Source organism: Aethina tumida, chromosome 1, assembly GCF_024364675.1.
Source record: "Aethina tumida isolate Nest 87 chromosome 1, icAetTumi1.1, whole genome shotgun sequence".
In the NCBI taxonomy this organism is placed as follows: domain Eukaryota; kingdom Metazoa; phylum Arthropoda; class Insecta; order Coleoptera; family Nitidulidae; genus Aethina; species Aethina tumida.
In genome coordinates, this window is record NC_065435.1 from 68,272,762 (window position 1) to 68,298,198 (window position 25,437).

The 25,437-nt window shown below is 30.7% G+C and overlaps 1 protein-coding gene across 1 annotated transcript in view; it reads right to left on the reverse strand.

Annotated features, from left to right (window-relative positions):
• The window catches only part of LOC109599535 (voltage-dependent calcium channel gamma-5 subunit), a 310,643-nt gene that overhangs the window by 200,050 nt on the left and 85,156 nt on the right, over positions 1-25,437 (reverse strand). Inside the window, exon 3 of the mRNA XM_049961210.1 lies at positions 6,996-7,606. Coding sequence (XP_049817167.1) covers positions 6,996-7,260 — 265 coding nt within the window. The 5' untranslated portion in view covers positions 7,261-7,606. The remainder of the gene's footprint in view (positions 1-6,995; positions 7,607-25,437) is intronic.

A 25,437-nucleotide genomic window follows, 5' to 3' on the forward strand; every position in this document is an offset into this window, starting at 1 on the left:
CCATTATCTCTTTGTTCGAAGACCATCATACCTCACCTGGTGATTCTACCATCAAATAATACAATTCCGGAGTGAATTATATATAAAAAATCATTAATAAAACATGTAACTCGTAGAAATTTCTTGAATATTTACGAGTTCAACGTCTTCACTACTACCTCAAAAAGTTTATGGTCCATATTATTAAAGTAGAAGCAGCATCGCAAGCGGACATTAACGTCAGCATATCTGGACAAAATTGGTATTAAACTAGCTGTATGGACTCCATGGAGGTTCATATCTTTTTAATAAAGTAAAGAAATGAATTCATTAGTGAGTTCAAAGCAGATTTTAATACTAACAAAGGGGGAGGAAAGACCTCGTTATCGTTCCAATTTTATAAGGTCATATTTCGTGTACTTTCCTTTATGTTATTAACAGAAGATTGGTGTCATTAGACATGGAGACTTTAATTCTATTATCTGATAACACGAATACGTCATTAATTTTGGATTTAAGTACACCAGTTTTGACATATTTAATGATATTTATAATTTCGTGTTATGTGGTCCATCAATCTGACTTATGTTACTGATTTATATAACCACTAGGTGCGGTATTTGATGGCCACAAGTCCTCTAATGGCCAACTCGTTTCACCCTCTTGACCAGACTGAGATAAATTAAGAAAATATATTAGAACAGATTCACCCCTAACAGTGGTTTAAGCGCAACAAATTGCCCTAGGCAAAATCTTTACTGTGTAATCTTGGGACAGGTTAAAAATTGTTTAACTGATCATTTACTGATTCAATACGATGTGGCTCATGACATAGCAATCGATTCACTTCTGTTGCATAATTTTGATTGTTCCATTCCACGTCTTCATTCAGCGGTCTGGTTCTAACATAATTCGGCTTGTTCGGGATTAAGTTTTCGAAAAAAAAAGAGACCTAGCGGAACAATTCCAGAAGCAGGAAATTGGCCGTAATGGCCGCGTCTCGAACGCAATCAACACTTGTACAATGGGTTGTCTGACGGCACGAAAACTCGAGAGACTTATGAAAAGCGGGCAACATGGGGCAATTAGAGGTGAACAGACCTCAATGTGGCGTTGGCTGCGCCACCCGTCAAACTAATTACAAGTTGAACTCTGGCATTGCGGCCGCGGCCAGATGAGTTATTACCATTCATTCTGTCGCTGGCTCTAATCTAGACCCCGCCGGCTCCTCTCTAATTTATTACAATTCATAATGGATTCCTATTATACTATTTATATGTGATGTATTATCAAATCATTCGCGCAGTTGCATGTCGCTGAATGCTAATCAAGTCGGACGGTTGCACTCGGTTTTAGCTACGCATCAACCTGTGCGCGACGTGAATCAGGACATCAGAGTGGAAATTTAATCCTGTGGTGTTTATTGCCAAAAAAGGACATGGTGGGTAATCATTAAATTCATCACATCACGGTAGGATTTGTAATGATACCATCGACTATTGCACAATTAATTTATGTTAATTCTAATTTATTTCCGTTCGGGCTAAAAGTGATAAGAATGACGTTTTGTAACAAATTGCTCAATTTAACTTCAGCAATTAATAATAAATATAATTATAAATATAAATTGGTTTAAGTTCTTTTAGTTTATGTTAAGTATTTAAACTTCGCATTGTGAGTGTAAAAATTTTTCTCTACATGAAGATTGTAAATATTGTTTACGGACATTTTCATTGTCTCCCAAAAGCACTTAAGTGATTAAACAAGTATTAATATTAATTGATAGATTAAAATCAAATGGTCCCCAATATCTAACAACCTTATCATAATGTCCTCTGATTTCCCCGATACAAAGCAAATACATGCAGAAAACGACCGTACATGTATAATAGCAACTTACCTTTGGGATTATCTTGTTCCGTGCCACGCATTAACAATACACCTTGTATCTTATTAATTTTAAACGGGATTTATGGATTTCCAAAACCCTAAATGTACTATGCATAATTTCGTATGGGCATTATGCAAATAAAATGGGCGAATAATTGCTGTTACTAGAGACTAGACTCAGATAAACGTTATGCAATGCGGGGAGGGCGAAGCTAAATGGGATTTCGGGGTCGAATTCACGGCAGTAGCTATCTTGTGTGCGGATTGTAAATTTAAGCGTTTTGACAGTTATTTCCTTGCAATAAATCTCTCTTAAATGCAATAAATGATTTAGTAAGTAATAAATATTGAATTCAAAATGCGTCTTTGAACGAAATAGACGTTCCTTGGACATGATTTGAATAACATTACACTTCTGATTGTTAAAATATGGAAAACCGTATAGATGTATTTATCATGTTGAAAACAATATTGTGATTAACAGTAAAACAGCGAAGGATACGAAGCAAAAGACATTCTTATCCCATTAAATTCATCTTCACCTCTTTGAAATATTCAGCTTAAAGACGCTGAGTGTGAAATATAAATAAGCCACATTTATTTGATAAGGTTGTCAAGTGATACTTAACAGCGAAAAAATGCATTTCACGAGTAACCCATAAATTAACCGAAAAGAAACATGCACCTAAAATTGCATTTATTCAGTAAATTCTTATTTGAAAATGGATATTTCACACTGTAACACAAATAAACCGTTCCCGTTAGCGTTCTTGACATCTGAATGCATAAAGTTACATTTGTACTGAACGTGGGTATTGTTTTATTTCAAAAAGTCTTCGTCCATTATCTATGTATATATGCTTTATGTCCAGGATGTTCCGTTGTGGAATATCATTTTCAAATTATGATCCTGATATGTTTATCAAAAGCATATTTCCTATATTCCTTAACACGTACGTGATTATTCCATCTATTGGCAGTATTGGCAGAAAGTAGAGCAACTTTTTTAAAACTCAAATAATTTTGGTCCTGGTTATTATGTTAAAAATATATATATTAATGTTTAACTTACTTCATAAATTCAATAAATTTCATAAATTCAACAATTACATAGTTAAATATTGATAAAAAAAGGCTTTACTAATAATTATTTGTTTGTCGTTTTGCAAAAAGTAGAGCAACTTAAGCAATTTAATGTTTTATTAGTACAAGTAATTTATTAGTATTTTAATTAGTTCTACACTAATATTTTATAAAATACCCATTAATATAAATAACTTTCCAACACCTTTTTTCATGGAAAGCAATGGTCAATAATATTTAGATCGGAAAATTGAGACGGCCAGTTCATAACATTAATTTTTTTTCCTTAAAAGCCAATGCCACAAATATTTTGAAGTGAGTTTCAGGTCATTATACTACTTAAAATAATGTTTTAATTAATGTTATATATAAAATGATCCATGATAATCTCTATTCGATACCATTACTTACCCACCGCCGTGTTTAACAGTGGGGATGGTATACTTTCATAAATAGGTCGCCTTACGTATAAAAACTCATCACCTCTAACCATTTTAAACTGGATTCATCACTCCAGATCACCCGTTTCCAATCATTTAAAGTCCAATGTAAATGGGACCTGGCAAACTCAAATCTGACTCGCCTGTTCTTCTTTGATAGTAGTGGCTTTTGGCTTCTCACATGAGACCCCCCTATAGTAATCCATCTCTTACGGTTCTTGGGGAAACATTAATTCCAAGTTGTGACTCAAGTAGACCTTTTATTTTGCTGAAACACAGAAAAGGAGCGTTTTTTGAGTAGGATAAAATTTGTTTATTCTGAAACCTCTTTGTTTTTCTTGGTCTTCCAATTTTATTTTTTCCTTTCACATTACAAATCTTGAAAATTATTGTAAAACACGAGTTACAATCGATTTATTTAGTCTCAATCGTCAAGCGATATTGATTTTTCTCTCCAATTTACATTGATGTATACTGCAGAACTAAACATTATTGTAGACTTTGTAGGAATTGGTGACATTTATTAAAAAGTTGCTCTACATTTTGCCAGCCGAATATTTAGTTTTTTAATTTATAACCAACAGAATTACTTTTAAAACAAAAAATATTCACCGATATATTTATATACAATGTGTTCATAATGATATAAATTATATTAGATTTGTATATACAGGATAGTAGCTATTTATATATTTTTATAGTTTGTGACAATACTGCATGTATGGAACTGTAGGAAAAAATACATTACTAAAAACCCATTCAGTACATTTCTGTTAGCTAATAAGTTTAAGTATGGTATGTATGTAGTTAATGACCGAAGTTCATAAACAAATTTAAACTCGACAGCTTTAAATTCTTAAGCTCGTTAGAACACGTAGCAATAAGCAATCCTACAAAAAGATCAACTTATCCACATAAGCGTTTCCACTGTTCGGAGGAATATCCAAAATCGCAAGCACTTTATTAAATTTAAATACGTTAAAGCCCATTAAAATAATTCAACGAAATTAAAATCTCGTTAGCTGAATTTAACCAGCGTCATCAGGACGGAAAGCATGCGGGACGGTATTAAGAGAAAAGCCATCGCAGTCAACATAAAACAATAAAGCGACAACCGAAAAAGTAGACTCGGGCCGTAATGTCAAATTAAAACTATTTCCATCCCTGTGTCCATTGAAACAAAACGAGTCCTTCTCAAATAAACAGAAACAATACGAGTGGCCATTGGTTTCTCGATGGTATCGCCACGCGGCATTTTGTTCTCTATTTAAAGATATCCGTAAGAGAGATAAACGCGCTTTTGTGACTCGTCTACGATTCTCTCTGTTCCCTTTTACCCCTCTGTGTGTGTGTGTTTAACGAAAGTTAGAGGAATGGCCGGAGGACAAAAATAAAACGCAACTAATGAGGGTTCGTGGCAGATTCGTTTTACTGGGGGATTTACCTTGGCTACCGTAGATGGATTTACTGTTAAAAATTGTGTTGCGTGAAGACAAATTAAGTAAATGTATTTCGGCGAGTTTACTGGATTCGCTATAAGCGTCCAAAAAGACCAGAATAGGTTTATATTTGTAAGGGTTGATTCATTGACTAACCACGGCGGTTTTCCATTTAGACGGCGGGTTGATGAAAACTTAATTAAAACAATTCAATTTCTTTAAATTACAACAACGTAATTGAGATTGTAGTAAACGAAAATCCACTTGAGCAATTATGGGATAGATGATAATTAGTTGTCTGTAAACCAAATACGAAACTTTTTGAAAATCATTAAAATCATAGAGACAAAAAGTAAGAAGATCAAGAAACTCCCAGATAGTTTCCTGATGTTCGAATTTTTTTTAATTTACAGAAAAATAGGAAATTTCAGTAAGAACTGATAATTAGCTGAAAGTGAAATAAATATGAAAAATTTTTTAAAACCATTAAAGTATAAAATGACGAAACCCAAAAAATATCATTAAAGTTACTTTATCTGTCCATAACAGGTCTAAAATATCTACCTTACATTAAAAATCTCATTTTTAAAAACATGGATAGATGATAATTAGTTGACAATTAGTAATATATAAAAAAACTAAGAATTATTAAAATCAAAGGTGAAAATTAAATAATATCACTAAACCTAGTTTATCTATCAACAAATTGTAAAAGAACTACCTTACACTCAAAGGGAATAACAAACTAGACTTCTAGTTGGTCTCGATTTAGTCAAAGTTCAATTTCTTTAACTTACAAAAACAAAAAAATATAATGTAAAACTGTATATACATATTCGCTAATAACCCTTAAGTGGTTGATGCGGTTAAAAAAAAAAAGAAAATTTCAGTAATACAAATTCATTTGTACAATACAATGAATTAAAAAAAAAATCTAAAAACTATTAACGTCGAAGATAATGAAAACTAAAATAAAATATCTATCAACAACAAATTGAAAAAGATCTACCTTATATTGAGATAGAATTGAAATAACAAATTGCTCCTAGATGGTCTCGATATGTTCAAAGTTCAGTTGCATTAATTTACAAAAACAGAAAGAAAATTTGAGCAAAATAAATTCATTTGTACAATACATGGATGGATGATAATTAGTTGACAATGAATTGTAAAAAAAAATCTCTTTAAAAAAAGTATTAAAGACGAAAATGATGAAAATTAAAACAATATCATTAAACATTCTTCATCTATAAACAACAGATTGAGAAAAGTGTACCTTACATTCAGAATCTGATAGTCTCATTATCTTCTAAGTTCAATTTCGTTAGTTATCAATGAATTATAGAAAAAAACTTTCTAAAAACCATTAAAGTGGAAGATGATGAAAACTAAAACAATATTTTAAAACTTCTTCATCTATCAACAACAGGTGGAGAAAGATCTATTTTACATTCAGGATTTCAAACGGAATAAGATACCACGCTTCTAGATGGTCTTAATTTGTTCAAAGTTCAATTGTATTAAAACAAAGAGGAAATTTTAGTAAGTCAAATTTATTTGTACAATACATGGATGGATAATAATTAGCTGACAATAAATTATACAAAAAAATCTAAAGCAATTAAAGGCGAAGATCTAAAGACTAAACCGGTATCATTAAACCTTCTTCATCTGTTAACATAAAATTGAGAAAAATCTACCTTGCATGCAGGATTTCAAACAGAATAACAAACTAGACTTCCAGCTAGTCTCATTTCAATTTCTTTGACTAATAAAAACAAAAAGAAAATTTCAACAGGAAAAACTCGTTTTTGCAATACATGGATAAACGATAAGTGATTATCAATGAATTATAGAAAAAAACTTTCAAGTCGAAGAAATCTAAAACAATATCATTAAAACTTCTTCATTTATCAAAAACAAATAGACAACTTTATCAACGAATTAAACAAGAATATTTTAAAAATCATGAAATCGAAGATGGGGAAAGTCCAAAACAATATTCCTTCTACTTCATCCATCAACACCAGTTCTCGATTTTGACTGCACATATTTACAAATCCCCTAGTAGAACTCTTATTCAACTTTTGTACATTGTAATCGGCACGTTCGAAACGTATATAAAATTAAATTAATTGACGCATAAACATTAATAAAAACTTACGGTTTGTGAAGCAGATCATCCACAATCCGGAGACGGTCATCTTGGCGAGGTAATCCTTGTCGCCGGTGCCATTGTACGACGGATTGTGCATCTTTTCCTCGGTGTGCAACCACTGGTTGGTGACCATAGCCACCAGCACAACGACGATGGATACGGTGGCTGCGACCGGGGTGGCTATCCACAGGCAGCTCAGCGTGTTCTCCATCGGACCCAGGGGGTTTTCGTTCGATGTCGATGCCGCGTTCCTGGCCGCCGGTCTCTGCATTTTCCGATTAATTCCCGCCCAACAAATTTTTGATTTGTGTTACTCTGTTTCGTGCGCGTATTTTGGATGTTTGTTCAACGAATTACCAGCAATCATTTTATCAATCACTGTTTATTTAAACATTCGTTATTGTTGGTTTAAATTGTTTTGTTTGTTCTGGTATTGATATGGTTCGGGTTCGGTTCGTGCGACGAATGGACTAGTTTTATATTTAAATAGATATTATCAATATTGGTATTTTAAAGTTTATATAATATTAAATCGTTTATTAATTTGGGTGGATTTATCTGTTATGCGGGTAAAAAGCGAAGGGCGTGGCAGTGTTGGATTTCATTCCTTCACGGGCCTGCAAAGAAAAAATGATTACAATCAATAAGTTTATTTGCACATTTATGCACGTTAAAAAAATAAAATTATACATTGTGGAAAAGATTTATGTAGCTTAAACAGATAATGAGACCATAATTAAAATAGTAATGTAAAAAATATTATTTATTATTAGATATTATTAGATAAGAATAAACAATTTTTTAATATTAAAATAATATTTTAATATTTCATTAAAGCCTAATTACAAAAGATTTGCTTCATCACAATGAAGCACTTAAAAAAGTCCATTAGCATCAATCCAATTAAATTATTATAAAATACTGGAGGAAGGTAATAAAAGCCATAAAGATTCGATTAAGTGGAAAATCGCGGGCCCATCGAAATTATAAAGCCAATAAAACAAAATCGATATCCATAATGTCGAATCAAGTTATTCAAAGAACTAAGCCTGAAAAGACTACTTACTCACTTTTCCGATTGGGCCGAAAGTACGGGAGCACTTTTGTAAATTGCAAATACATATCGTAGGCAATAAATAAATTTATTCGTCTACCAAGACGGTCGAAGCGAAATGGAATCAGACATCGACAGGCTAGGATAGATATACGAGGCAAATATGACCACTATTCTTATTCTTGTTCATATTTTCAGTGCGATATACGACATTGTGCACGTATACAATTCCTTCAATATTGCATATTCCGAATTTCTTGGTTTACACGCCCAATATTTTTCACTGTGTTGTAAAATTTAGTTAAATATTTTGTTACGATAAATTTTGACTTAACGTTAATAACAACGGTTTTAGTAATTGTTAATTTTTAATAATACAAAATATCATTTTGAAATTAAATTAAATTATTTCATAAACTAAATTTTTATTGCAAAAACGGTTCGTTTACAAACCGTAAACAATCGATTTGATTTTCAATTTATTTGTAAATAAAATGCGCATTTAAACGTATCCATACGGAAGTTACACTAAATGAACTACGTTCTCATTGTTTGTTTGATTTTGGATTTTAAACGTGCATATGTAATTAAAATTCCAATTGTATTGCTTTTGCATTTTATGTGAAATTATAATCAATATTTGTAATGGATACAATGTATTGTATAATAAATATGTACTGAATATTATCAACTAAATTGCTTTCAGAGAATAGCTAATTAAAATTATTTTGCCAACATAAACCTCTTATGACAAGAAAAGGAATACTACACACATGTACAACGCTGGTTCCATTATTTTAATTTGATTGTCCAACCCGAATTATATAGACCCTGCTTTCTCTTTGAGAAAATATAAATCCTCAAATTTCAAAAATTGTTTTTTCTCATATTTATATAACTTTTGCTCCAATCGTGATTAAATTTGGTATGTACTGTTCTAAAATTTAATGTAATAAATTTTTCTCGCATTATTTTTTGTCATTGTATATTCAGGTTTTGTTTATGCAATTAAAAAAAACGTTTACTTGATTAATTTTAATTACCACAGTGATTTTTGATTATTTCAGTTTTAATATTTGAAGAAAATAAAAGTGATTTCCATTTTCCGATTCCAATTTTCTAAAATCAAATGAAGTATCTTAGAAAAAATTTACCTGATTTCAAAACCTTTCCATTGAGAGACGTTTACGCAAAACAGGTACATTATCTGCATTATGAAGTAAAATTACAGATAGAGGAAGACCAAGAAAAATTAGAGTAGTTGTAAATGAGTGTATCTTGCATTTAGTTGACGTAAATACAACTATTAGTACAAGACGTTTGTCACAACAAACTAATGTATCGCATTCGGTAGTTTGGAGAGCTGTAAAAGAACAACTGCATCTTTACTATTATCGATAAACCCAAGATCTTTAATCTCTAATCTGTTAGATTTTACAGTATGGGGCTAAATGAAAGAGAGGGTCTATGCTTTGCCAGTCAATAACATAGTCCAATTATACGTAAAACAAATGCATTTTAACGAAATTGAAAAATTTGGTAATGAGCAAAGACTGTTCTGAATAGAATATTCACTTCAAAAAAGAATAAATATATTAATTTACAAAATTTGCCTTATTAAATTGAAATTAATATAGTAAATGTACTTTTTTATTCTTTAATTATCAATACTAATCAAAAATATCTTATTATAACCACTTGACTTTGTATTGTACGAAAATCACTTTAACTTTCTTCACATATTAAAACTGAAATATCTCATAATAAACAATGACAATCAGAATTAATCAAATGTACCTTTTTTCTTCTAAAATTTGCAAAGAATAGTTTAATAGTTATAAAAATAGGCGAGATAATGAGGAGAACCCTTCAGCATGTATAATACGGTATCATTGTTGTGTAGGATAACACATACCAAATTTAAAGAAGATTAAACTAAAGGTTACGAAAATACGAGAAAAAAAAATAAATTTGAGGGGTTATATTTGCTTCAGGAAAAATTTAGACATATTTAGATTTTCTTAATTAATACTGTTTTCAACGACTTTGTATTTTATAATAATATTACATCGTAGTTATTAACTTAAGGCAAAGTTATTTAAATTGGTCATAAACTGAGTATTTAACTATAACCCGTTAGTTTTTATAAAATGATACCAAATAATACATATTGGCACAGTTGAATTTCTAATGGCATATTCAAAGTTCCGTGGAATCCGTCGATACACGCCGAAGAGAAAAATAAGGGCAATGGTACGTCGTCTGGATTTTTTGGGTTTATTTAAAAATAAACAAACTCATCCTTCGGATACTCTATTAAGTCCGGGTCCGGGATCAGGGTTTCGGTGTCCGGACCGAGTGATATTCGCTGAAGCACAAAAGACTCCGGCTTTTGTGCCGTGAATCTTTGATGCGGGAGTCGCCTTCAAATTTATTCTTTTCGCCACAGGGCCCCCCCATGCCTGTCCATTTATCATAAAGTCGGTGATTTATCGTATTGATAAAGATGAGGGACGATGAAAATGGGCGAAATGGAAATGGAATCGGCCGGCGTGCAATAACATATGTCTCATTTACAACTGAATCGGGCCCATTCTCTCCTGCAAAACGTTCTACACCCTTGTTCCCTATCTTTATCAATTATTCTGTCAATATTGTGTCAATTTAAAATCAACATTCCGTTCAATTTATAGTTTTTCTTCTCTCCATATAGTCTGACGCTGCGATTCTCTGACAAATCGTTCCATCTACAAGTATCAAGGGCGTCGGGGGATCTTTTATTGACATTAATAGCACTAAAAGACGGAAAGTTACACTTTTTTAACTTCCATTCATAAAATGTCAAATATTCTCTTCTCCACATCAATTTGATCTGAAATTTGATTTTGAACCATCTGATTTTGTGCAAAGAAAACGGTTTTAAAATTGTTTACCTACATTCCTCAAAAACTTACATTTACTTTGTGGAGAACTTGGGAATAGTAAAATTTGAAGAGCTTTTCTATTCCATCTCGTAGATTAAAGAAATGAAATTTTGTCAATTTAATTTATTTATTAGATTTGGGAGTTGTTGCTTTAGATGCTCTCAAACAATAAATTTTATAAATACTTATAGAATTAGATGATATATTTGTACAAAAGAACAAATTTGACTACAGCGAGGTTTGGAGAACCCATTTCAAAATGGCAACAATCAAATCAGAATAAAGCACAAAAGTAAACAGGATAAAACAATAAACAACACAGAAATCAGATTTCACGTATCAGTATTTTTTCACCTGTTTCGTTCAGACTGCTCGCAAATCATTTTATCGCCCGCTCCTTTTGATCGACTCTCGTGAAATCCACCGATGCATGGGAATAATCGGGGACGCCCATTCGCGAATTGCGCGATTTGACGGCGACGCCCGTCACACAGAAACGCGGGCGGTCATGGAACTGTCATCGCAGTCTATCAGGTCTCTCGCAAAACAAATGGAACAGATTTATGGGGCGCAGCCCGTTCCGTTAAGTTCCATCGCGGAGCACTGCTCTTGATTTACGGAACGAAATGATCCGAGTGTTTTATTATAAACATTTATTTCGGGTTCGGAGGGGCCGTTCGTTTTATTAGGTAATGTGCAAATGGCGGGGAAACGGAAACGAATTGTTTTAAGATAAGATGGGAGCCCTCGCAGTTTATGTCACATTCAAATTCGAGATCGATTTATAAAAATGCATCCGAATCAGTAATGCAATGTAATGAGACCAATGAAAAATCTGATTGATAAAGCCAAAGAATTTGTTTGAAGATGAAAAATGGAAGGAGAAGGCAGATAGAACGTAGGAAAGAAGCATTCAGACCGGTATTCTAAACCTGGATTGCTACTGTGACAAAGAAATAGTAAGTCGGCAGACGACCATATTTACATTTTTCGTCGAATTCGCTCTCTATATTAACGAGACCGCAAACGTTATATGATATAATTGTAGATTCTAACATGGATTTCAGAATCTCTTTTTCACAAAAGTCATTTTTATACAGCAAGATAGAATTTAACGACATTAGAGTGGTAGCTGGTTTTCCCTTACAAAATACCGCATTCAAAACTTCATATCGCTTCAGTAAGTAGTGTTTATACCCTCGTTACGTAATAAAAGCTTACATAATATGGGCAGCCGCACAAGAGCGAACTGGCCGGAGTTTTCACCGGCTATCGGATCCTGTCATCCTTTGTAAAACACGTCGTACTTTATTACCACCACAAACTAGTGTCTGCCGCACTCTAAATATCAGAAAACAATGTTCAATGTTGTCGGAGTCATTTGTGTATATCAGAATTATCCGGTTCTGTGTAACAGCGGGACGTGTGAACATGCTGAAATTTTGAACATTGCTTGTTTATGGGTCTAAATAATGTATTTGTGCATCTTAAAAATTAATGCCTGTCCCTGTTAATTAACTAATAATCTGCCCATTACACAATTGATGGAAGATGGGATCCCCCAGTTTTTAGAAAGGACAAAGCATTTAATATTTATTGTTTATAGGTATCCTAAAAAAGTCTTCAGAATGATCATCTTTATTAAAATTATTTGAAATATCCTAGTTGCTGTAACGAATAAAAACTGAAACTCATAAATGTTATTAAGCCAAGTACTAGGTAAGATTTGTTGTTTTTCTTTCTTCAAATATTTCTTGTTTATCCCTTTTTTTCATCAAAACACGAAATTAATTGATGTGAAAAATATACGGATCCCCTATAGTCATTGTACAAAATAAATAAAACACACAACAGAAATGTAAGCAAAAATAATTCGAGAGAAATATATTTCTGACCTATTTCGAAGTGAACAAACATTAATAAGAAAGAGCAAGGGGGAGATAATTTTAAGAAGGCTTCAATATCCATTATTTCTTATCGTGAGGTATTGTTTTTGCTTGTTCCATTGTTGACAATTTTAAGAACGGCAATAATTGAATAAGCAACTGAAATGGGGCATTGTTCTCGTTTGTTAATGTTAAAAATCATTCATTCTCGCACAGAAATTCAGCCCTAAACATATTCCGTTCTCGTATACTGTGAATAAGTTCAATGTCCAAATCGAACGTTGTGATAACTTTTAATCAAGTCCGCCGTACGTGTTTTAAAGGCTGAAAAAATAAATTTAAAAAGTTCATGTAACCAGGAGAGTTGGAACAATTACGCCCCCTATACCCACCGTGCCGGGGCGCGGCAAATTGAAACAGCTTTAATACAATTTACTAAACTCCCCAGACTTTGTGGAGCAAATAAAACTATAATAGAATTAACAAAGTTTCCACACGTGTTTTAGTATAAATGTATTAGTGTGATTTAAAAAGACAAAATAACTTTTATCGTTGCGAAGATTGGATGAAATTTTAAGATGTGGACGAAAGTGGCGAAAAGTAACCGCGGCAAATAACTTTGTTATAACTTTTTGTTGGTTCCACCACAACGGGGACAAATTTATTTAACCGCCGAAAACAAAGGGCAACATGTTAAAATAGATTAATGATTTCACTCAGTTATAATTCGATAAAAGTTGATCAGTCATTTTTAAATTGAGCCATTTAAGCATCTTATTGCTTACAGAGTTATAACCAGACAGATCAGATCAGATTATAGAACATCCAATATTCTAGAAACATAAATTATATTCACAAACATTCCTCCATATTACATACAGTAAAAAACTGTATCAGAGTCTCTACAATGGGTTATGGTAAAGGTAATATCTAAGTAAGAACTACGAAATATGTCCTTAAGTAATGATTTATTATTGTTTGGTAACAAATCGACCATACTTTATTAATCAAATTTCAATTGTAGTATAATTAAAATAATAATAAACAAATTTATTATGTTAAATTATGTTAGCGTAACAAGCATTAATTTATATAATATATGAATATAGGATATTTACGTTAGTAGCCCATTAAAATTTAATTTATTATTAATTAACAGTACAAAATATTATTTTTAGAAAAATGTATAAATTGAAGAGTAAAATAATTATATTTATTTATTTTGATTTAACACATCCACAGAATATTGAATACGATTTTATCCGTAAATATGTATTTTCCAGCTACGAATTCTCTTGTTTTCAAGGTTCGTTAACGTATTTTTAATTCTCATTTATCTAGGATTCTTTTAACAGTTTTACATTATTGTATTTCTTGGTATCAATCAGGATGATTTTTGTAAAAATTAAAAACTCGAATATGGATCGAAAAAGTATGCTTACACCAATACCTACGATGAAGATGACTCTACTTGTCTGAAGCAATGAAATAAGCAATACGATGAACTATTAGATATAAATATATTAGGAAATTCCGAAGCAAACCTTGATTATTGATAAAAAAGGTGATTTAATAGTGCGACAAACATAATCACAATTCAGCCAACATTTTTGAAGTGGGTTATAATATCCAAGTAAGGATTATAGAATTTATTCACAACTATATTTATTTTGTTTGATGACAAATCAGCCACACTTGATTTATCAAAATTGAATTATTACTATAATTATAATAAATAAACACATAAATTATGTCAAATTATGTTAATGTAACTAACATTAATTTATGTAATATATAAATACAAGAAGTTCATATTAGTAGTTAAACATTATTTTATTATTAAAGAAATAGTACAAAATATTTTTCGACAAATTCCCTTCGATAAAGCCGCTGACGTCACAAGCCTTGATTTCAATGCTCGTTAAGCTCAGTGTTTAATTCTCATTTGTCTAGGAATTACTAGAGACTGATTCTATCACTATTTTACTTTTATACAATTATGAATTGATTTTAGTAAAAACGGGAAATCAGTAAAACTATTATGTGCACTAAGATTTTTAGAAATTGTTACTTTGGAATTATTAACTTTATGTTCAGTTGCTGTGACTGTGTTCGTAGCGACAATAGCCTGAATAGGATTATAAACTTAGAAAAAAATCAAATCGATATCATCTACTATTCTCCAGAGACTTTTGGCGGGTTACGAACACAGAATTATAAAATATATCTAAAATTTAAAGAATCACATTCTTTAGAGAGATATAAAAATTAAAAAAGTAGTATAAGTTACAAGATACTTTCATTGCCTAAAATATTCGAATTAAGCACTACAATTTCTAACTGATTAGTAATCATGGAGAGGGTCAATAAAATTTCTAAGGAAAACTATATAACCGGTAAAAAAAGTTAATCTAATAGTGACCTCGGTCGATACAAATATAATAAAGAGAGATACAAATTAATTACTAATTTTTAAGCGAGTTCATTTAAGTAGTATATTGAGTTAAGTTTTAAAAAATAAGAATATGATAAATATTCAATTATATAATTTTTCAAGAAACAATATACAAAAAATGATTTTACTGTTATGCAGAGATGACTAAATTGACAAACACTAGAATATTTATAAATTATATTCACACGCCTTCTTCGTAATTCAGTTCAAATAAATAAATAAACAGTATCAAAATTGCTATAGTGGATTATTACAAATATCTAAGTAAGGACAACAGAATATATTCACAAGTAATATTTATTATTGTTTAACACTAAATCGACCACACTAAATTAATCAAATTTGAATTGTAATATTATTATAATTATATTAAACACATTAGTTATGTTAAATTATGTTAGTGTAACAACATTAATTTATATAATATATGAATACAGGATATACACGTTCACGCCTATTGAAAGTTAATTTATTATTAAATAAGCAGCAAAAAATAATATTTTTAGAAAAAAATATTTATTTATTTATTTATTTACTTATTTATTTATGACGCAATACATACAAGGGGTATTGAAAGTTTAATAGTGACTAGTAAGTTAATGACGTCACAAGACGTGTTTTCAATTCATTTATCTAGAGAATTGTTTAGTAATTTGATCATTATTTGACTTTTTATGTACCCTGACTGAATTTTTGTAAAAGTTGAAAATCAGTGAAGCTTTTTATTTATCTACACCAAACATTCTTTAAATTATTGAAAATCTCTGAAACTGTTAATTTTATATTTGACTGTTGTTCTTTTAACAACAATAGCCTCGATAAATTTATGAACTTCAAATCGATTACACTGTTCTCTAGAGAGTGGGCCACGAACATAGAATAGAAATATATTTTAAAATTTAAAAAACTATGTTTTTTATAGAGTCATGAAAATTAAAATAATCTAATAAACAGAGTAACTTATCTTGCCTGAAACCAAACGAAATAAGGGCCATGATGAACTATTAGACATGGAGAGGGTCCATAAAATTCCGAAGCAAACCTAGATAACCGGTAAAAAAGGTGATTTAATAGTGACCGCAATCGATATAGAAAATAATAAATTCGCGCCGAGATAGGTTAAATATTCCGGAGGCACGTTCGGGTAGTCGGGATCAGCGGGCAATAAATTCAGCATACGTCCTGATATCTATATTATCAACACGGGCATTTCAATGCAGTCCACCTTTTAATGTGCGGTCCGGGGCGGCCAAAAAAAAAAGGAAGTGTTCGGGGGTGAATTTTGCCGTGTCAGTAAGATATAATCCCGCGGGAGGCATTAAATTACCGGACCGGCGTGCGATGTCGAGCCTCGTCGGGGTGGCAGCGAAAAACTTGGCAAGCTCCACCGTTTTATGCCCAAGATTTGGCACCGGACTCCAGATCGGAGCGGCGCGTCGCGACGTGCTCTTTCGTCACTCGGCTCGGACGGTAATGTGCATATAAATTGTCACTCGGCGTGATATGTTGCGTTTTAATCCATTAATGTAACATAAACTCGCAATTTGAAAATGTGGATTACCGCATTACTCAAAATTATCGGCGGGGCATCTTCTGTGTTACTCACATGGTTAAAAAACTAGATGGTTTATTTTTTAAGTAATATTAATATTCGCTCCGTCTTCATGGATAATTGTTATTATTATTTTTATAATTTCAGTCAAATAATGCATTTTTTATGAAGAATTTATTTTTTTTTTTATCCGCATGTGTTTTATTATTTATGCACATATGCATTATTATTATTTGAGACAACAAATTTATAAGTGCAAAACTAATACAGTTTTCAACGAATTATTAATATAAAAGTACCAAAATTGTAATTCCTCTGCGGGCCTCTAACTTATATTCGACATATAGTATCGAGCAAAACTAGAGAAACAATTTTATTTAATTTTTTTGTTAATAATAATAAATTAAATAATTTTCCTTTATATCTATATTAAACAAACAATATATTAAATTTTTAACAAATATTATTAAGTTCATTCATCATTAAATATAAATAAAGAAAATATTTCAAAGTTCGTGGCAGAACTAATGAATCATCTATGGAAATTACCCCACAACAATTGAGAAGATTCCCACGAATTTATGAAAAAGAAATAATAAATGCATTTAATATAATAGTCGATTAGTGGAAGTAAATATAATTTGGGTATTAAAGTATTAGTATAAGTATAGTATTATAAGTATAATATTTCAACATTCTTGAAAAATAAGATAAGAAGAGATTGTTTAAAAATAATTTTTCCACCGAATAATGAATGTGCATAATAGCGTGTACCAAAAGAAATATTTTGTGCCTTTTTTGGTATATGACGACTTTCACAATTTTTTATATTTTATAGAAATGGTGGCTCAAAAACATAAAATATCATATCAATATTTTTTAACTAGTTATTGGATATCTTGATGAACATATAATATAATATTTCATATTTTATATTTTTATTTATTTTATTATGGGATTCATCATATACCATTTGAACTTGAACTTTAGCCTTCAATAACTTATAAACGAGTCGAATTAGTGAAAAATCATATTAGATCTGTCAATTTCCTATATGTATTAATTTTTGCAACATGCTAATTTGTTAAAACGCAATAAAATTCCAAATAATAAGTATTAATATTAATATTAAGAACGTAAACTACTAAAGAAGAAAAGAGAAAAGAACTAAAGAATTTTTTCTGGTGTGCCCTAATGCATATTTTTTGAAATTTGGTATATGCTTATTCCAGGAGATCCTTAATGCCAATAATGCGATATAGTTAGATATGATGGCTAGCATGATATCTTCAATTTTCATGTCTACCCAGTTACTTTTTCGTATTGGATCGAAAAATGTGACATTTTGTTTATAAGAATATAATTTTAAGATTTACAATTGTAAAAAAAGTTTAGCAAAATGGAACAAAAAACCAAATTTGATGGAGATATCACGATTTCAAATGGGCCACACTATATATTAGTATAAAGTTTGTCGTGTATTAAAATAATAAAATTACTAAACAATTAAAATTAAGCGGATAATATTTTAAATATTTTGTATTTGTTTCTCTAATTTTACAACTAAAATTATAAATAATTGCAGCACTCGCCTTTTCTTCGTGTTTTGTTTTAGAAACGGATATCGGTTGATTATTTTAAGTGACAAATACTTAAATCATACATCGAGCTTTTACAAAATAAACATTTTGTGTGAAACAATTAATTTTTTTAGAAATTTAAGTATTTCTGTTTTAACTATAAATAAAATCTTATATAATGTTCACTAAATAATTTTTTTTACATGTAATTGTTTTAATCAACACTTTTAATCATATTTTATTGTTTTTTTTCCTGATTACAATATTTTAAACTTAATATGAAGTTAAGTTTTTGAATTGAGCTCAAGTGATTTACACCACCAAGTTTGTATTCAAAGTTAATTGCATCGTCTTACTCATCAGAAACTTAAATGCAAAAGAAGCATGAGTCAATAGAACAAGAATGCGCATCAAGTTTATGCATCGTAATACTATTGATTGTCGAGTTATAAGTTGAATCCCTCACAATAAGAAAATTTTGATTCCGCATATATATTTAGTATATTCCCGTACCACTTTACTATTTAACTTTCAAAGAATTCAGTTTCCAATTATGCCTGTATTTGCGATGACAATAAATAAGTGTCAAAGACAAATACATTCTTTTTTATATCGTCCGCATTTTTGTTTTCTGTAAGAATAACACATACAAAAATTCAAAGAACGTAATTTTTATTTCATTTTTGTTTGTATTATTTTTAAGAAAATTAAATTATGTAAATATTCCAAATAACTAGAGGATTTCGACCACTGAGCCACGATTAGCTAATATAAAAGTATTAAAGTTGTAATTTCCCTGCAAAGCACTAATTTAAATGATTACAGCGCTCAATTTGTCTTTACATCATGTCATTTTGTTGATACAACTTTAATATTGTTTTTCTGTACGGATATCGCCTAATTGTTTTAAGTGACTTTTAATTATGCTAATACTTAGTTCTTTTAGAAAAGGGGTGAAGCGATTACTTTTTTGATTATTTATCAAAATATTTCTGTTTTTACCTTCAAATACAGTATTATGTAATTTTCGCTATATAATGGTTTTTTACATTTGTTTTAATCACCACATTTCTTTTCAGCTTTTATCATTTATTCACGTATAAATTATTTAATTTTATTTGGGATTACGATGTTATAAACTTTATTAGACCGCACAATTAACACAGCTTTCAAAGAATTATTAACATAAAAGTAGCAACGTTGTAATTCCGCTCCGGTCCGCTAAACTTATATTCGACTCGAATGATTACAGCTCTGCCTTTGTCTTCACGGATGGTGGCCAACATTATTTTCATTTTGTTTACACAATTCTTACATTATTTAACATTAGAAAGGATATCGGACGATTGTTCTAAGCGACAGTTAATTATGCAAATACTTAAACCACACAAATGTGCTTTTACAAAATAAACAAATTGTCTGAACCAATTACTTTTTTGATTATTTAACAAAATAACTGTTTCAAAGTCAAATAAAATATTGTGTAATTTTCTCTAATTAAGGTTTTTTACGTGAAGTATTTGTTTGTTTCAATCAACTCATCTCTTTTCAGCCTTTTAACATTTATTTTATTTCATTTCTGTTTATGATGTTATAAACTTTATTAAATGGCATAATTCCTTCAAAGGTAGTAAAGTCGTAACTCTATTCCAGACCACTAATTTCCGTACGAACTCATATAATTACAGCATTAGTTTTTTTAAGTTATCGATTGATACGCAAAATATTTCTATTTTAACTTCAAATAAATTATTATTAATTAACTTCTAATTTATTATTATGTATTTTTCACTAAATAATGTACTGTCACATATGGACAATAAAACATTCCGTTTATTATTGTCTATAGTAATAATATATTTGACCCTGATTGTACTACATGCTGAATAAGTAAATCGTCGGGATCATGTTTTAATAAATAAAATATAAAATATGACTAACTGGTGAGAAGCAAGAGATAATATAAGGACGATTGTCAGTAGTCAGTGTTAGTGTCATCTCCATCTTTAAAGATGGCCCTTAGCGTAAGTTAGAATAAATATTATTAGGACCTTGAACAAGTTCTCACTGTTTCTTTTACAAAATAAAAGCTTTATTTAAAATACAAAGAAGAAAACTATTTCATTTAAAGTATTGCTTATCACTAACTACTACTTTCTCCCATCTTTCTGGCTCCATTTAAATTCGAAAAAACCGCATGAATTTTGAGGCTATCCAATAATCGATCCATTCTTTAGAATATTCGTCAGAATGGAAGTGCTGGTCAGCCTGGCTATGTGCCATCGAACGGAACAGGTGAATGTCAGGTAAATGCAGCGGGTGAAGTAGAACTTCCCATTGAAGCGTTTTCAGATTTACTGATTTTGCAACAAGAGGCCGAACATTGTCATGTAACAAAATAACTTTGCTGTGTCTCTATTCTTATAGCGGTCGTTTTTTTACGACTCGATAGCGATTTCCCGTGAAAGTCTCATTCAGTTTGAGCAACTCATAATAAATTACACTCTACAGATTCTACCAAATGCAGAAAAGAAGCTTCGAACCATGAATATTTGGTTTTGCGGACGATACTGATGCATGTCTGGGCTTACTCCACGATTTTCTACACTATAGATTATCGTAGTGTATACGCTTTTCATAGTCAGTCACAATACAGTGCAAAAAACCTTTTCTTTTCTCCCGTTGAAACCGTGAGAAAATGCCGTTCGACGTCTCTCGGCTTCAAATCATATGTCATCCAATGTCGTTGCTTCTGGATCATTTCTAACTTTTGAAACGTTGGCTTACCTACTTGTAATGTTTTTCCAAGTTCTATCAGCGTTTGAAATCCGCCTTGATCAAGTAATTCCTCCAATTATTTGTCTTAAAATTTTTTCGATATATCAGAACGTTCTATATCGTCAAGTTCAAAATCATTATTTTTAGTGCGTTGAAACCAGTCTCTGCATATCGTATCCTACAGAGCATTGTTACCGCAAAAATTCTATGTGTTTCAACTGCAAATTTCTTTTGAATAAAATAGTACAATTTCCCGCATATTTCCCGTTGTTTGGTATAAAAGTATACATTTTCAGAACCAATAAAAATTACTTTATTTACACTAAAGTGAACATACATTGAAATTTAAGGTTAGATATAGTACTTCCTTGCAGATGCGTTACCATACGATATTTCATACACGGAGTACCATTACTGCAATTTGAAGAAACAGATCCAAATATTATAATAATTAGAATCTGTGTTTGTTTAAACTACTCCCCAACCTCAATAGTCACAGGTGTGACAGCACTAAATACTTAAACCATTAAACTTGTTTTAATCAACGTTTCTGTTCAACCTTTCAGCTTTTGTTATTTAATCACGTATAAATTGTGTTATTTTATTTTTGCATTACGACGTTATAAACTTTATTAGACCGCATAATTAACACAGCTTTCAAAGAATTATTAACATAAAAGTAGCAAAGTTGTAATTCCGCTGCGGACCACTAACTTATATACGACTCCGCACATAATAAAAGTTTCCAATAACCCCGGCTACTTTGGAAAACGGTTGTGCGGTTTACTTTAGACCGGAACTATTTTATAATCTCCGTGCCCCGTCTCGTTGTTATGCAGGCTATGTGCACGAGGATATACAGAAACCTGAATAACAACGAGTATTCAAAAGTTTATGCTTTACGTTTGATCACATGCTGGCAAACAGCTTTATGTAAAGTAATAACATTGTTCTTTCAGGCAGTATGTGTTTTTATTTCACAGACGACGTTTACTCAGTTTACTAGAAGCGAATTCTTTGAATTACATCGGCTACGAAAACGAATCACGCGTTTTTAATTATTGTTTCTTCTCTGATAACGGAACGATTAACATAAAACAACGTGTCGATGTCTCGTCAATCGGCATCAGAAAGGTTTTAAAACGAATCGATAAACGATGAATGCGGCACAATCCCTCCGCATTTATTAATGAATTGCACGGGAGCACATCGATGATAAAGGGAATTTAATATATTGACATTCTGTCTAGATAGCTGTTTGTATTGCAACCAACGCCGTTTACTGGGTCAAAACTCAGCCACTTTATATTATAACTCCCCCTAACTTAATTTACGATGAAGTTCGCATCGATACTTCGATGATTTGCTGACAAGTTTAATACTTGCAACTTTACCATTAAGATAACAACAAACAGGTCGTGCAGCTTGTCAATCTATTCAATACCTGTGAAATTATGTTATAGTTTCGTGTTTGTCATTTTAGTGTTTGATGTGTGTGGCTGGCTTATTAGACTAATTTCCATAATCAGCTAATACATTTTAATATTGTTGTTACCATTCCAGTTATTTATTTATGTACTTAACGTTTCCAATTAATCCGAACTCTCATAAAGTGTAACTGTAATTGACGATGGAGTGATTAAATTGTTGCCATTTAGGAAACAAATGCTCACAAAGTGGTGATTGAAAATTTGAAATCGGTTTTGACATTTACGTGTGTTTTAAATAGACAATCAGTTTAAAACTGAATTATAAATGAAGTATTTGCGATGTCAATACTTCAGTGTAAATTTTACAGGTATAGTTTATTTTGGTAATAATTGTCATTTTTTATATAATCCAGTTACAGTAAAATAAGTTTGCTTGATAGTAATTTAAAATGATTTTCATAAATGTTGTGATTTAATGTTTGTTGGCAAACAAAACTGGCGTAACTTATAACTTAACTTTATTCAATTTTGGTCTATAAGCAATCATAAATTATATTGATTGAACCTACATTTCAAGTTTACTTACAATTAATTTACTGAAGACTAAATTAAGTAATATTCAAATTAATATCCAATTTAATATTCTAGTCTGTTTTAACAAGATTTAAGAGAAAATTGAATTTTTCAACAAAAATTTTAGATTGGATGAAACAAAATAATGACCACCACAAATTTCAACAATACATAATAACTATAAAGTTTAAACACATATTCAATAAGTTCTTTACATGATATTAAATAAATCAGCAGTTGGGTTGCAGTTCAGCGAAGCATTAAAAACCTTCGTGATTAAGACAGTAAAAAATCTTAAAATTACGTTCCTCTGAACATCACCACACATTGATATGTCATATAATAAAATAGATGTTATCACTGCCAAAAAATGTCTACTTATAATGTTTATTATATGCCAGGTTTCAACAACTAATAAATTAAAATTGGCAACAATCGAGGAATAAATCGACAAGTCAACTCAATACATCCAAATTATTGATAAAATCAAGGAAGCCTATTTCTAAATATTGCCAGTAACAAATATTACTGAACAAATTAAGAGTTGGACTCAAAAAGCTGATCCAGAACTACCTGTTAGTCGGAGTGCGAAGTCGAAGCATCATAATGCTCCACTTGCCTTAACACTTGCCCATATACTGATTGATTGCCCAAACTAGGAAATCTTCAAAAATTCAAATAACGTCAAAGAAGTGTTAGCTATAAATTATCAAAATTTCATTTCGATATATTTACTAAATAAAAAGTTACACAACACTCATTATGACTTTATAATTATATAGACATATTTAATGGAGCACAATAAAACATAAAAACTTACGCGAAATCTAAAGGAGTCGACTTCAAAGGTGGTCGTTTTGGCATGCATTAATTTCCATTATGATTTATGCAGACATAAATATATGACGTAATATTTTAATTAAGTTATTAAATGCACGGAGACAAAGTTGCGACACGTGTGCAAAGTATAGTTAGTGTAAAATTAAATTCCATTTCGGTTTTGTCGCAGTGTGACAAGATTCGTTCCGTGCTGCATGCTCTAGAGTCATGTTTTCTATAAACCATCCTGCAACGGGAACAGACTAAAGTCGTACGTCAACTATTTCCAGCAGCAAGTTTATTCATCGGTCGCATGGCAACGCTATGTAAGTTCTTCGAGAATCCAATTTCTCTCTAAACCGTTTACCTCCACTTGCAGAAAATTTAGCCAGATGTTTTCCCGTAAAATATTGTCCAGTGGCACGGAGCGTCGAATAAAAACTGAAATTGCAAAGACAATACATTTTCGCTCTGGATTATACAGACGGCGTTATCAGTTTTTGAGGACGTAAATTCGACTGCAGTCCAACATTTGATTGTTATTGTATCTGTTCCACTTACATTAAGGCCGTGTTTGTTTTTCTTTTAATTTGATGAAAGCCTGCCTTCCAACGATATCGGAACGATTCAACTAATACAGCATAAAATTTTATGATATTGAGGAAATAAAGTGCTATTTCCCCGATGATCATTTAATTTTCTGATGGTACATTCGAATTTACTTCCTTTCGATTTCCAATAGTTGAACGACTTTGTACTATTTCGTTAGAATTGGAAATTGAAATGTTGAAAGATAAACGAAACGAACTTATCACTTTTTTTCTATTCTTAAACAATAATTCTCTGGTTATGATAAGTTTTTATCAAGTATTTAATATAACCATAGATTTTACAAGTGTCCATATTATTATACTACATAATTTTCACAGTATATTTAACAAATATGATGAATAAACATCCTATAATATGAATAAAACAAATACAAAAATTTTAATTTTTGTGTAGAACAAATTTGGAAAAAATTGTTTAAAAACTATGATGACTAAAATACCATTTAAAAAATACAAATTGGTATTCAAAGAAGTAAAAGAGTTAAATATCTTGTAATATAAAAAAATATAACAACAAAGTTTCAATTCGTTGAACAATCTGAAAATTTTAAATTAAATAAATAAAACAATGTGTACCCAGATGAAAAATATGAGAAGTCTAAAATATTATTTAAAAAAATATAAATCAGTATTTAAAACCACATAAAATAGTTAAATACTTCATAATACATAAAAAAATAAGAAAAAATATATTTTTTTAAACAATCTGAAATTTAAAATAAATAAAAAAATATATAGACTAAATTTTAGAAAAAAAAAAAGAATTGTATCTATGAGAAATCTAAA